At 34.0% G+C, this 16,562-nt stretch overlaps 1 protein-coding gene across 4 annotated transcripts in view; it reads right to left on the reverse strand.

Moving 5' to 3' along the window:
* Positions 1-16,562, reverse strand: part of STK31 (serine/threonine kinase 31) — a 110,928-nt gene that overhangs the window by 37,708 nt on the left and 56,658 nt on the right. For all 4 annotated transcript variants that reach the window (XM_073238695.1, XM_073238693.1, XM_073238696.1 and 1 more), the window contains 6 exons: positions 15,559-15,639; positions 13,882-14,007; positions 13,150-13,275; positions 12,872-12,958; positions 11,969-12,118; positions 8,249-8,371 (listed from right to left, as the gene is read on the reverse strand). In XM_073238695.1, the coding sequence (XP_073094796.1) occupies positions 8,249-8,371; positions 11,969-12,118; positions 12,872-12,958; positions 13,150-13,275; positions 13,882-14,007; positions 15,559-15,639 (693 nt within the window). The remainder of the gene's footprint in view (positions 1-8,248; positions 8,372-11,968; positions 12,119-12,871; positions 12,959-13,149; positions 13,276-13,881; positions 14,008-15,558; positions 15,640-16,562) is intronic.

The following is a 16,562-nucleotide window of genomic DNA, read 5'->3' on the forward strand; positions in this document are numbered from 1 at the left end:
TCAAAATGCTCAAAACAGACCTACCATTTGACCCAGGAATTCCACTCCTAGGAATTTACCCTAAGAACGCAGCAATCAAGTTTGAGAAAGACAGATGCACTCCTATGTTTATCGCAGCACTATTTACAATAGCCAAGAATTGGAAGCAACCTAAATGTCCATCTGTAGATGAATGGATAAAGAAGATGTGGTACATATACACAATGGAATACTACTCAGCCATAAGAAGTGGAAAAATCCAACCATTTGCAGCAACATGGATGGAGCTGGAGAGTATTATGCTCAGTGAAATAAGCCAAGCGGAGAAAGAGAAATACCAAATGATTTCACTCATCTGAGGAGTATAGGAACAAAGGAAAAACTGAAGGAACAAAACAGCAGCAGAATTACAGAACCCAAAAATGGACTAACAGGTACCAAAGGGAAAGGAACTGGGGAGGATGGGTGGGCAGGGAGGGATAAGGGGGGGGAAGAAGAAGGGGGGTATTAAGATTAGCATGCATGGGGGGGAGGGAGAAAGGGGAGGGTGGGCTGCACAACACAGAGAGGACAAGTAGTGACTCTACCACATTTTGCTAAGCTGATGGACAGTAACCGTAATGTGGTTGTTAGGGGGGACCTGATATAGGGGAGAGCATAGTAAACATAGTATTCTTCAGGTAAGTGTAGATTAAAAATTTAAAAAAAAAAAAAGAAAGAAAGAAAGAAAAGGGGGATTACTCCTTAACAGGATAAAACTATTGGTAAATCAAAGATCAACGCATGCTTTAAATATCCTTAATGTTGATCACTTAAAGGGTGTCAGATGATCAGCTATGGAGGTACTCTTTTCTGATAATATTCCTTTCTCTTAATTAAAAAAAAAAAAAAAAGCAGTTCCTGTGTGCTGACCTCCAATGAGTTCTGCACAGTGGTATAGAGGGCATGTCAAAGTGTGGGCAAAGGGTCTGTTTGTTTCTACGCAGAAGATCAAGGCCTAGCTTGGATATCCAGAAAATGAACTAAGATACAATATGAGGAGGAGCTTCCGGCATCAGCACTCTCTGGAGGACTCGTGCCGGGGGATGATCATCAAAAAGCCTCCACAGGGATCCGGACGATGCTGCGGTTGTGGCTGCATCCAGCCCACCGTCTCCTGGACTTGCCATAAGAAGGAGGAGGGAGATGTCTAGGCTGGCATGTGCATACAGTGAGACAACGAATTTGACTGGATCTGTACTGTTGGAACTCAACCAGGGGTTGGGAGGGGTGCAAGTTGTAGCACCCCAAAATCTCATGACTATAGACTATCTATGGTTAAAAGAACATATGGGATGTGAACAGATCCCAGAAATGGGCTGCTTTAATTTGTCTGATGGTTCAAGTACAGTTGGAAAATATCCATCATATCATAGATAAATTTTCACAAATGCCTAGGGTGCCTAAATGGTTTTCTTGGCTTCACTGGAGATGGCTGGTAATTATAGATTTGCTTTGTTTATGTCACCGTATTCCTATTATGTTAATATGTGTGTGCAAATTAGTTAGTAGTTTAAAACCTATACATACTTAAGGTACTATACAAGAAGATATGTCAAAGAAATAATCAATCCTCCCAAGTTTCCTTCATATGCTACATCTATAGCTTTTCTTCTTCCTTCCTAATTACAAACCTTAAATAGAATTCGTGCCTCATATCGAATTTACCGAGTATCATAATTCCTCCAGGTGGTAAAGATACCTCGAGACAAGTGCTGGGCATAGAAGCCACAGGGCATAAATCTGCAAAGAAGTAAAAAGCTAACCTTTGCAAACAATATGGCTTCTCTCTCACTTACCAACTTTACATTTCCCTGTATGGCCCCGGAAGATGACTGGTTAGCCAGAGACGGGTAAGATTCCTCAAGGGAGGAACAACCTAAGACAGGCACAGTCGCAGGGGGGCCATCAGGTGAGAATTTGGGGATCAACAGAGGTGAGGCTCAGAACCTCACCCCCCCTGCTTTGAGAGAAATCTTCTGCATCCGTGGATGTCTTGCTGCCCTTGTCTAGCCTGGATTAATACTTAGTCCATAGGCACACACCTGATCATCTGATCATCTACATTTGCCTTCTTACAGCACTAAACTATCTTTTCTACCTTTATCTTGCATCTACCTACCACTTCAGCATTTTATTAAAAATAAAAATAATAATAATAATAGGAGAAATGTGGGATCAACATATAAATCAAGTACAAAAATCAAATGAATATTCATATTTGACCTGATGGTTTATAGGTCATATTGCATGATCAAAACCGAAAGTTTCTGTGATGAATGCCCTTGTACTGTTCACCATGTAAGAATTTATTCACTCTGTAAGAATTCGTTCACCATGTAAGAACTTGTTCGTTATGCTTCAGAAGATTGGAGACTGACGAGAATTAGGCTTGAGATGGATTAATGATTGTACATTGAGCATTGACCCCCCTATACTGAATTTTATTGTTGTTAACAACCATTTGATCAATAAATATGAGAGATGCCCTCTCAAAAAAAAAAAAAAAAAAAAAATACAGATCAAGCAATATATGGAGACAAATGACAACAACACCACAAAGCCCCAACTTCTGTGGGACACAGCGAATGCAGTTCTAAGAGGAAAGTATATAGCAATTCAGGTCTATTTAAAGAAGGAAGAACAAACCCAAATGAATAGTCTAAAGTCAGAATTATTGAAATTGGAAAAAGAGGAACAAATGAGGCCCAAAGTCAGCAGACGGAGAGACATAATAAAGATCAGAGAAAAAATAAATAAAATTGAGAGAATAAAACAATAGAAAAAAATCAATGAAACCAAGAGCTGGTTCTTTGAGAAAATAAACAAAATAGATAAGCACCCAGCCAGACTTATAAAAAGAAAAAGAGAATCTACAAACACAAACAGAAACAGAAATGAGAACGGAAAAATCAAGACAGACCCCACAGAAATACAAAGAATTATTAGAGAATACTATGAGAATCTATATGCTAAAAACTAGAAAACCTAGAAGAAATGCACAACTTCCTGGAAAAATACAACCTTCCCACACTGACCAAGCAAGAAACAGAAAATCTAAACAGACCAATTTCCAGCAACAAAATTGAAGCAGTAATCAAAAAACTACTCAAGAAGAAAACCCCCGGGCCAAATGGATGTACCACTGAATTTTATCAGACATACAGAGAAGACATAATACCCATTCTCCTAAAGGTTTTCCAAAAAACAGAAGAGGAAGGAATACTTCCAAACTTATTCTATGAAGCCAGCATCACTCTAATACCAAAACAAGGCAAAGACACCACCAAAATGGAAAATTACAGACCAATATTCTTGAATGAACATAGATGCAAAAACACTCAACAAAATATTTGCAAACCAAATTCAAATACACATCAAGAAGATCACACACTATGATCCAGTGGGATTCATCCCAGGGATGCAAAGATGGTACAACACTTCAAAAATCCATCAACATCATCCACCACACCAACAAAAAGGAGGACAAAAATCACAAGATCATCTCCATAGATGCTGAAAAAGCATTCGACAAAATTCAACATCCATTCATGATAAAAACTCTAAATGAAATGGGTATAAAGGGCAAGTACCTCAACATAACAAAGGCCATATATGGCAAACCCACAGCAACATCATATTTAACAGTGAAAAGCTGAAAGCTTTTCCTTTAAGATTGGGAACAAGACAACGATGTCCACTCCCCACTTTTATTCAACATAGTTCTGGAGGTCCTAGCCATGGCAATCTGACAACACAAAGAAATAAAAGGCATCCACATTGGTAAGGAAGAAGTCAAACGGTCACTGTTTGAAGATGACATGATACTGTACATAAAAAACCCAAAAGAATCCACTCCAAAACTACTAGAACTAATATCTGAATTCAGCAAATTTGCAGGACACAAAATTAAGACACAGAAATCTGTTGCATTCCTATACACTAACAATGAACTAGCAGAAAGAGAAATCAGGAAAAAAATTCCATTCACAATTGCATCAAAAAGAATAAAATACCTAGGAATAAATATAACAAGGAAGTGAAAGACCTACACTCTGAAAACTACAAGACACTCTTTAAGAGAAATTAAAGAGGACACTAACAAATGGAAATTCATCCCATGCTCTTGGCTAGGAAGAATTAATATTGTCAAAATGACCATCCTGCCTAAAGCAATCTACAGATTCAATGCAATCCCTATCAAAATACCAACAGCATTCTTCAATGAACTGGAACAAATAGTTCTAAAATTCATATGGAACCACAAAAGATCCCAAATAGCCAAGGCAATTCTGAGAAGGAAGAGTAAAGCTGGGGGGATTACCCTTTCCAACTTCATGCTCCACTACAAAGCCACAGTAATCAAGACAATTTGGTACTGGCACAAGAACAGACCCATAGACCAATGGAACAGAATAAAGAGCCCAGATATAAACCCAAGCATATATGGTCAATTAATACATGATAACGGAACCATGGATACACAATGAGAAAATGACAGCCTCTTCAACAAATGGGTGCTGGCAAAACTGGCCAGCTACATGTAAGAGAATAAAACTCGATTACTGTCTAACTCCGTACACAAAAGTAAACTTGATATGGATGAAAGATCTGAATTTAAGTCATGAAACCATAAAACTCTTAGAAGAAAACATAAGCAAAGCTCTGTTGAATATAAACAGAGCAACATTTCATAAACGTATCTCCCCGGGCAAGGGAAACAAAAGCAAAAATGAACAAGTGGTACTACATCAAACTAAAAAGATTCTGTACAGCAAAGACCATCAGTAGAACAAAAAGGCATCCTACCATATGGGAGAATATATTCATAAATGACATATCTGATAAGGGATTGACATAGAAAATATATAAAGAGCTCATGCACCTCAACAACCAAAAAGCAAATGACCTGATTAAAAATTGGGCAGAGGATATGAACAGACACTTCTCCAAACAAGAAATTCAGATGGCCAACAGACACATGAAAAGATGCTCCACATTACCAATCATCAGAGAAATGCAAATTAAAACCACAATGAGGTATCACCTCACACCAGTAAGGATGGCCAACATCCAAAAGACAAACAATGACAAATGCTGGTGAGGATGTGGAGAAAGGAAAACCCTCCTACACTGCTGGTGAGAATGTAAATTAGTTCAACCATTGTGGAAAGCAGTATGGAGGTTCCTCAAAAAACTCAAAATAGAAGTATCATTTGATCCAGGAATTCCACTCCTAGGAATTTACCCAAAGAATACAGGATCCCAGATTCAAAGAGACATATGCACCCCTATGTTTATGGCAGCACTATTTACAATAGCCAAGAAATGGAAGCAACCTAAGTGTCCATCAGTAGATGAATGGATAAAGAAGATGTGGTACATATACACAAGGGAATATTATTCAGCCATAAGAAGAAAACAAATCCTACCATTTGCAACAACATGGATGGAGCAAGAGGGTATTATGCTCAGTGAAATAAGCCAGGTGGAGAAGGAGAAGTACCAAATGATTTCACTCATCTGTGGAGTATAACAACAAAGCAAAAACTGAAGGAACAAAACAGCAGCAGACTCACAGAACCCAAGAATGGACTAAGAGTTAACAAAGGGAAAGGGCCTGGGGAGTGTCGGTAGGAAGGGAGGGATAAGGGGATTAAGGGGCATTATGATTAGCACACATAATGTAGGGGGGCACAGAGAAGACAAGTAGTGACTGTATAGCATCTTACTCTGCTGATGAACAGTGACTGTAATGGGGTATGTTGTGGGGACTTGATAATGGGGGGAATTTAGGAACCACAGTGTTGCTCACGTGATTGTATATCAATGAAAAATGTTTTAAGGTAAGTAGGTTTGCATGATTTAGGGTAGTATTTTATAGGCATTAAAAAATATTGGATAACCAATTTTTGACTGTAATCAATATGTACAGTGTAATATAAGGATCCTGGCAATTGTTTCTTGCATAGTGATTTTTTTTTTCTCCAAATGATAAAATGATGGAAAAGTGAACTACATTGGCCTCCACCTAACATATATTTTCATTTTTAATTTGATTTCCTTTTATCTATTCAAACCTAATTTTTCAATGTTTGTTGTTCAGATGGATTATGGTTATTAAGAAAAATATTTCCTTAACCTACGAAATAAAAGAAACTAAATTAGGGAAATTAGTAACTTTCATAAAATTCTCTTACTTAGAAAACTAAACAAAGCAAGTTCGTCAATAAAGGTAACTTGGTGTGCTTGATTAGTATAAATCCAATCACTAGCTAAGTGCCAGCCCCACAGAATGTATACATTGAGATGTTTAAAAAGTGTACTCATTTCAATTTCCATTGTCTTTAGGTTTATCTCAGAGATTACCTCCACTTTTCACCATTATCTGAAATTCTACCTAAATGCTCACATGAATTGTTTTTGGAAATATGGATCTAAAACACAGAAGGTGAGATTGGTGAGAAGGTGTTGAAAAATTAGAACTGTCATATCATAATTGTTCTAGCTATACCTTATTTCACTAAAATATATGGGATTACCTACAAATTCAAGTCTATTTAATGAATCTTATGCTTCCATTTACTTACTTGCTGTATATATGGTAAAAATGACAATGTTTAAAAATATTTCTAGAAAAGATTACCCCCTAGAAATATCTATATATGTGAAATGATCCAGAGTAACCTATACTGGCAAATCATGTAGGAATTAGTTGAAATCCAATGATTATCATCACTCAAAGGAAGTTTAGGTAAACCATGTTTCCCATAGACGATGAATTGTCACAGTACAAATGCACATATGTGATAAAATACATAAAAATGAAATGGGTTTACTTAAAATTAATGCAGATGAGGTGCACATTGTTTCACAGAAAAATATTTATATGATTAGATTGAATGACTGTACCGATTGCAGCAAATATGACAATACTTGGTTCAGATCTATCATTAACTCTCAGATCCTCGAGTGGCAAAATGGCTAACAATATACTTATCAGTACACATTTATATCACCAACCTTTTAAATATAATCTACAAATATTTGAGTGTTCTGTAGTAATCTTTAAAGATTGTCCAGAAGGTTTTATACAAATATACATACACAGGTGCATGAACAAGCACACAAGTCCTTGAAAGAGAGAATAGGATTAGGCACATTGTCTCTCATTGTTGATTATTTATTCAAGGCCACTAGATCACCTGTCATCTGCAGCATAAACAAAACTATGTAGAATATACCAAAGATGAAATTCAGTTATCTTAATAGTTACTTCCAATATCTGAAAAGTGGCACTTAGTAACTAGATGGCAAGTAGGTTGTTTTATTGAATTCAACTAATTATTTTAAAGTAAATGTTGGAAAATACTGTTTTTTCATTTTCATTTTGCCTCTATATTGTTGATTGATCCATATCTTGCTTGAGACAAACTCTAGGTTACTATCTAGCAAATAGTAGGTATTAAGAACAGTGGCCCATTACACAAATACTCTTACTGAGGAAAATAATGTATTTCAGTTTTAATATTCAAAACTTAATTTATCATAAAATGCCTAGAGAATATAGACTTAAATATAGATATTCTGTATGTAAACACAAAGTTAAAGTGTTTGCCCTGCCATATTATTTAACTTTTTTGGATAATAATGATATTTAGGTTTTTAAAAATTATATTTCTTGTACAGCAGATTATTCACTTAATTTTTAAAATCTGGTTTTCTCCTAAGGCATTTCTACAAGTAATTCTCAGCTATGACTACTTAGAGAAAAATGTCCCAAAATAATATGGAAGAAATTTCAAATAGATTCCTTAACATAAAATTGCTTTGAGTTAAAAAAAATGTTAATACAGTACCATCAAATAGTAAAGGTTACTTTCATAATCTTTTCAGTTTTAAATAGCTAATTTTATGAAATTGTTTTATAGTATAATGGAAAGCTAATACTAATTTAAAAAGTCAGATTTCATTCTGCATGTTTTCTTCATTTTTCTCATGCAATGGTATTTTTCTAGTGCTAAAACAAAAGTAAAATAAAATTTTTATACTGGTAAAATTTTTTAAAAGATTGTGTATCAATGATACCTTAAGAATAAATAAATAAAAATAAAACTACCACTGTTTTTTAACCAGAGTAATACAACTGAGGAATAAATGTACTATAAAGCCACTTGATATTTTGAAATGTACATATAAATGACTGATCTACTTTAATTAAAAAACATACCCACAATAAAAGGCAGCCATAAGCATATAAGTCAGAACTTGGAGATGCAGGTTTCCCCATTTTCAGTTCAGGTGGTATCAAACTCAAGTCACCAACCATCATGTTCACTGAGGCTCGCTGACTCTACAAAAACAGTAAGTTACATATTTTAGAGGCAACACAGTTAAGGCAGCTTTCTGTAAAGTCTACTGCATTTAATCAAAACAGAAAACAAATTCATTTGAAATATTTCATTATTTCTTGCTTTCAAATATTTTTACTTTATCTCTGCTATTATAAATTGCTCTTAAAATCAGTCTCATAAAATTAACAGTGAGACTTTGGTTGCCAGTTCACAGTGTGCACTCAAGCAGATTCAAAACTAAGAATCACGGATGCTTTAACATTTGGTATCTCTCTTCTTTTTTAATAAATTTTCTAAGGGTTAAGAGGGGTGCTACTTTCTTTCTTTCTTTTTTTTTTTTTGGTCTTATTCAAAAGTTCTCTTGAATTTTTCTCAGATAAGGTTAAGTTCACATTGTGGTAAGTAAAAACTCATTTTAGTGTATTAACTGCGTAAGACTACATGTAAGTTTGCAAAGTAGGGTAAACGCCTAAAATAGTATTATAGTGTACTTTAGTTTAAATGTTGAGAACTTTGCAAATATGTAGAAGAAAAAAGTAATTTTTATATATGTTCCTTGAGTTCACTAAACGTTCTTTTTGACACTGACTCTTGACTCAAAGAATGAAAGTGATGAAGGACTGTTTTCTTAGATTCTGGTTGACTTCTCTTCCAATTTTCTTTAGAAGATTTTACTCATTGATTTCCATTAGCCATTTTATTGGAAGGTTTTTCCACTTGTTCTGCTTTCAGACACAGCAAGTTCAGATGTTTTACTAACTGCTCAACCTGAAAGTGAGAAACTGAAAGATCTGGCCTTTCTTTAGACCTCATAATCTCATCTTCATCACAGACTAAATTTGGTTCCCCAAGTTCAGAAGATCCAGGGTTTTTTACTGCTCTTCCATTTTAGCTTCAGTGTCAAAACCATCCCTTCTCTGTGTGGGCATCTCTTCTTCGCCAGGGATAGGTGGTCTGTTCTGCAGTCTTCAGGTCCTCTTCAGGGTTAATCCTATTTGCTGTAGTTGCTTTCTTAGTGTGTGTGTGAGAGGAGGTTTCGACCTTGCCTTTCTACTCTGTCTTTTCCCCCGCTCCTCGAGGTGCTACTTTCTAATTCTGAAAATCCTAAATAACTATTTTAAAAAACTGGAGGTCTACAAAATACTTTCCTTCTTTACTGGCCATTTTCAAAGTATACCACTTCTAACATGCCAAAAGATGATGAGTGACAAAAATATGAACCCTGGATTTTGAAAGACCTTGGTTACAATTTCCAATCTCCCACTTATTTGCTGTGTGACCTTGGGCTTTAACTCTTTGAGCCTAAACTAACTAATTTGTAAAATGAAAATAATATCTACCTTACAATTATTGTAAAGATAAAGGTAATTGACACAATAATTACCTAGCATGTAATCACTAAGCATTATCTTTTCTCCTACTATCTTTATTCTTGCTTCTCAGGTATGGTCCAAAGACTAGTAGCTACAACATCACCTGAAAGCTGGTTAGAAATGCAGTATCTCCATCCCAGAAATGCTGAATAAAAATTTGCATTTTAACAAGATCCCTAAGTAGTTCATACACATGGTAAATCTGAAAAGCAATGATCTTGACTACAGACTACTTTTCAAATTTTTCTTCCTAGTTAGTACTTCAGTGAAAGTTGTGTGGAAAATGGAGCAAAAGGTGAGTTTAATCAACATTTCAGAGCAAATGATTTTAAATGAAGATTTTAACAATGTTTTGAGTGATAACAGTAGCTGATAAATCAGTATAAAAAAGGAAGACTAATTATAGGAGTAGTCATGATATCTATAGTTATGCACATGGCACATTCAAAAGGTAAACTAATAAGATCCCTAAAATCAAGAACTTTAAAAAACTTATAATTAAGTTATTTTCTTAGGACATTATCTTAATTTTCAGATCAGTTAATATGATAAAAATATTTCAGCAAACATACTTTGTAAAATCCCTCATAATTCAGCATTTCTTTATAGATATACATTTTACTTTTCTCATCTTTTTGAGCCACCATATGAAAACCATTGAGACTAAATATGTACAAGCAGCATTACCCTATGACTTGTAGATGACCAAAGTATAAAGCATTATGACTTATACTAGTCAAAAGGGAATTGTTCATACTACACTGATGGACAGCGACTGCAATGACGTATAGGGGGGACTCAATAAAAAGGGTGAATGTATTAACCACATTGTTTTTCTTGTGAAACCTTCCTAAGAGTATATATCAATGATACCTTAATAAAAAATAATAAAAATGAAAACTAAAAAAGGGGGAATTTCTCAGATAATAAAATGTTGTCAAGGATACAGAGAAATTGGTATCCTCACACACTGCTGATGAGAATGTGCAACAGTGCAGCCCCTTTAGAAAAATAATTTGGCTCCTCAAAAAGTAAAACACAGAGGTACCATATAACTCAACAATACTACTCTCAAGAAAAATGAAAACATATGTCCAAACAAAAACTGTATACTAATTCTCACAGCAGCATTATTCATAATAATCAAAAAGTAGAAACAACCTAAATATCTATCAACTGATTGATGAATGTAAAAACAAAATATACTACATCCATACAATGAAATATTTCGGCATTTTTAAAAAGGAATAAAGATCAGATGCATGCTACCACATGCGTGAACCTTGAAAACATAAGGCTAAATGAAATAAACCAAACACAAAAGGTCACATATTGTGTGATTCCATGCATAGAAAATGTCCAGAATAGGTAAATAAATACAGAAAGTTAATTAGTGGTTTCCAAGGGGCTACACAGAGGAGGAAATGAGGAATGACTGCAAGTCAGAATGGGATTTCTTTTTGGGGGTGACAAAAATGTTCTGGAATTAGATCATGATGATCATTGCACAACTTTGTGAATATATTAAAAACTACTACTAAATTGTACACATTATGACATGTGGATTATATCTCAATAAAGTTATTTTAAAAAAGAGAAGTGCCCCCTTGCAATCATATTTATTTTGAGACAGCCCATTTTATCAAAATGGAAAAAAAGGGATCACAATATGCTTTCATTGTCTGGTATTTGCTATCTCTACAAACTGCTCTGAAATAATATGGCACCAAATTAACAGCAAATATAGCTGAACCAGCATTTAAGCTACATGGAAAAGTCCATGGTTCCCAAGTTTCTAAAAATGCTCATTAATCAAAAATAGCTAAGTATGTATACTTAAATATAATCTACTAAGGGGTAGGGCACCAGCAAAAGGGGAGATAAGAGATGGTCACCTAGTTTTTCTTGTATATCTCTTAGCAATTAAATGTTTCTTGATGATGATAAAATAATTCATGATTAATGTTGTCAATGCCATTGACTGTAATGCCAGATTGCTCCTAAGACTTTAACTGTGGTTAAAAAACATAACACACGCAATTTAGAAATTCTTGTTAGAGCACCTATCTGATAACAGATAGTTGCTTGTACTACATGACACTGTATGCCTTAACTGAACGTAAAGATATCATAATAAATCATCATATCATGTAAAAGTGCTAAACTACTGCCTAATAATATTATATGAAATCTAGAACCTATTCATAAAACGACGGTATTTACCACAGATTTGGTGAAGTCAAAATCTCCAACAATTCCTTGTTCACGATTTAAAGCAAATACATTGTTCTGATGGAGTGATCCATGAATTATGTCAGCCTTGTGCAGTGTATGCAGACCCTGGGCAACACCTTTCATGACCTTTAATGCTTCCTATAGATAATTAGATACAAAAAAAGTCAGAAAGTAGGCAAATCATTTTAATACCTGAACCTTTTCTCTAATTAAAAGACTTTTACAGAAGTGAGTAAAGCTTCCTTCAAGTGAACCTTTAATAAAAATACATCACAGAATTATTTAAAGTCCAGAAGAGCCCTGATTATGTAACTGGTGATATCATGTATGTATGTACGTAGATATGTGTGTGTATGTGTGTGTGTGTGTATATAAACATATATATATATATATATATGACTTAGACACTAATCTCTAAGAAGATTTAGGTTATAAATAAATAATGACCATATAAAGCTTCTAGAAAAGAAAAAGACTGAAATAATGCTACTGGGTAGGAAGAACCCAGGACATCCTTTATTGTTATTACTAATTAAAATCTGCAACAGAAATTAAAGCTATCACTTAAGCACTTATAATACCAAGTGCTCTACCATGCCATTTATGTATAACACAGCTTCCTAATCATAAGTATGGGCTTTGGTACCAAAAAGACATAATTTCAAGTCCCAATTCTGCCTCTGGATGAGGGACACTGTGCAAGTCACTTACTCTCTGTGAGTCTCACTTCTCTCATCCTTATATAACAGAATAACTCCTATCACAGAATTGATGGGACAATTAAATATTACAAGTCAAAGTTATAGTATAAAGTATACAATATGCCCTCAAAAAACATTAGATATTATTTTCTCATTTAACATATCCACAGAAATAGTGGTTTTTACTTACTTCTGAAGTTAATGGAACACTGGTTTGAATAGCACTCAGGTTTGCCCTAGGATAGTATGGGACCATCAGATAAGCCATAGGATCAGACTAAGAAGTAAAACAGAGAATGAGACTCAAAATGAAAAACTTCAATATATTTTAGTATCACAGGGTAACTTTTAGTGTACAAGATAACATTTCCTTTACTTTAGAAGGAATGAATTAACTCTCTAATACTTGGAGCTAAAACTTTTTTTAAATAAAATGTTTTCTGCAATAGATTAGCATAAGAACATTACCTTACACAAAAATAGGAATATTAGTGGTAGTAACCCAGACTCTTCTTTGGCTTCTCTCCAAGCTCTATGATAAATAGCTGCTCTCTGAATCACCCTGGCTTCTGTGTCAACATCGACAGAATAGCCCTTGTACCAAAAAAGAGCAGAGGTAGTTCCAACATTAAAAATCCCACTCGAATTATACATCATTCCAATTCAAACATGATTGTTATATAAATTAAGTTACATCTAATTTAATCTTTAATTGTATAATTACTGTATCTACTTTGAGTGCTACTATTTGGAAAGGAAAGAACAATTCTACCTGTACCTTAATATGCATTCTACAATGTGTAGCCATTAAGGCCAAATTAATTATCCTATTATCATGTTTAACAGTTTCCTAGATCAATAAAGAAATCAAAGAAAAGATGACTATGTTGGCAAAACCATTAGGATTTCAAAGAGAAATATAAGAAAAACAAGAATTTTAAAAGGCTATTGAATAGGATGTAATAAATTCACCCAAAAAAGGGAAACAAATATATCCTATTAAAGAAATATACTATTTAGGGAAGTGAAAGAAACTTTAAATTCAAATTAGTTCTGGCACCCAAACTGGAAGCATAATCATCAAGTCAATCAACTCTCATAACTTGAAAAACAAACAGTGAATTTTTACTTTCCTGGAAAATAACACTACCACTCCCCTTTATAGTTCTGAATCTCCCACAAGTCAGAACATAAACTAACCTTTAGAAGAATTAGCTGCCCGTTCACCTCAGAACACACCAAAGGACGCTTACTGCTGAGTTCCTTCATGGGCTCAGCATCAAGAAGATCTCGTTCCAAGCTCATAGTAAGAAGACCACCAGAGTTCTAGGCACAAGTTTTTGTTACAGCTGCAAAACTCTAACAGTCACAGCACTATTAAATCATCAACCTAACTAATTAAATGCTATTAAATATATTAGACATCAACCCTTCTGGAGAAACCAATAAAATAAAAATATTTAAAGTTTCATATTTTTTCTAGTTCCTGGCTCTTGACTCCTCCCACCCAAGGTATAAACACCACACATTTAATCACTGTTACAATTCTGGAACAGATTCTGAAGACTGGATTAACCAGACAAGTTTCCAAGGAATCCTGATGTTTACACAGAAGACTTGATGTGTTTCCTAGAAATATTAAAATTATGACAAGAAGCAGGTTGTAGAATGGAAATGAGAAGTCTACAAATTATGACTAAAATGAAGTAATTCTAATCTCTACCTCTGTTTGAAGTGGAATTCTCAAAAGTCAAAATGCCTTCAAATATTTTAATTCTACTCAATATTTCTGCTACTTTTTAAAAAGAAAACTTTTTTCGCTAAACCTATCAACAGTTTAGATCAAGGTAAGTTTTACTGCCATATAGATTCAGTTAGAGGGGTTGTAGAATTGTTCTCTGGTTTGTGTTTTCTAAAAGCATTGTCAAATACACAATATATAATCAACCTACATGGTATCCTAAGCATACACCATATTTAAGTATCTTAAAATTATTAAATCTTAAAACCATAAGCCCATGATTCAAACCTCTTATAAAATCTTCCACAATAGATGAGCATATTTTTAAAAATTAATTTTCAACTCTTACACAGCACTACATATTCAGTCACCCATCTTACATAAGACAGTCTCTAAGCTAGAGTTAAATAAAAGCAAGAAAAGCTGCACATTATTTTAAAATCTAATCTGGAAAGATTTTATGATAATTGCTTTAACAATCTACAGAACTTTACTCTTACATATTTGAGTTCACAGTCTATATGTACATTACTTTTTATCCTATCTTTAAGCTATTATCATGAATTTAATGACAATGTTAAAGAATAAATTTCATCTAGTCCCTCATAACACACAGAGCTAACAGATTCTGCCCTGAGAGCCAGAGTTTGCCAGTACTGCTCCAAACTGCCATTCTCGACCTTCCAGGCTTTACATCCTGCCTGCCTACAAAACTACACCCATGCTAAATCTCTACCTTAACCAACTTCTCTAGAATTTTTTCCCAGTTTGCTGTAACTTTAAAGATACATTCTGCTTAAATTCCTCAAGATTAGCAGTGTCCTGCTTTTATTCTAACTCTTGCAACAGCAGCTAAAATTCCTGTCATTTCAACAATAAACACCTGTATTCAACTATCATGCAATGTACTGAAGGAGTAATAGGAAAAAAAAAGAGAAAAACATACAAATAATATGAATAGTAAAACAAAATATGCCAGTATTAAAGACAGTCTTGAGAAAAGGTTTTAATAATACCTAGAAACTATTCATCAGGAACATTTTTATAGTAAAGATATTATACATTTAACACTGACACACAATTTTAACATCATCACTTTTCAATTACTACTCTCCCTCAGGGGAAATAAAGCTCACCATGTAGTTAGGTAATCCTATTTCAGGATAAAGCAGAGGCAACTCAGGGAACCACTTGTGTACCAAACTATTCAGCTTCTCCTAAATTTAAAAAATATTTTTATTATAGATCAATATATATTTGTGACATGTTGGTCTTCAGGAAAAAATAACATACCACTAATTCCCTTAATATATATCTAGTAAGATATATATTCTAATAAGATACATAGCATAGTAAGATATATCATAACTGATTTGCCTTCTACTATAAGAAATACCAAATGAAAATGAAGTCATCTTCAATCTAAATTATCATTCAATAACACAAGAAAAAATTTACCAATTCCAAGTTTGGTGTAAATATTTAGGCACAAAATCTTGCCTATGGTCAAAACCCACACTTACTTTCAAGGTAAAATTAAAAAGTGTATTGATACACCAGTCTGAATCATAAAATTGTCATTTCTCAAAATACTAAGAGCACAGTGACATTTAAAAATAATGGCTTTTTCATTGAGGAAATAAATCATAAAAGCTTTGAAAAAAAGATAAAAGATGTAGCTCTATAAAAACCACCTTGGAAGTAAATGTGAAAATCAAGGACTCGCAGAAATCATTTACCACATGTTTATTAAGTACTTAAGCTTTTAGACACTTGTCAAGTCACTGGGAGATAGCTCTTTAATCCAAGGTTCATAAGGTGAATAGTGAAGTAAGTATACACTGTCAGATGAGTTTGTTAAATAAGGTATAATACTTAAAATGTCTATTATTTTTATAGTATTTTTATTTTTCAAAGCACTTTGTCTTTCTTCTTCCCCATAACATCCCTGAAACATAAAATACAATATTCTTCTCTTTTTAAAGAAGAAATACACTGTCTCTCCCAAGATCACAAAAAAGAGTGCAGAATGGAGACTTAAAGATGTAACTCCTCCCCAAAACTAGGTAGTTTTGTTATATTCTTCAACTAAATTATGTTGCACCATTAATGTTTTCACTGCAGTTTTATGCTAAAATGA

The sequence above is a fragment of the Manis javanica genome, chromosome 6 (genome assembly GCF_040802235.1).
Source record: "Manis javanica isolate MJ-LG chromosome 6, MJ_LKY, whole genome shotgun sequence".
NCBI classification, from domain to species: Eukaryota; Metazoa; Chordata; class Mammalia; order Pholidota; family Manidae; genus Manis; species Manis javanica.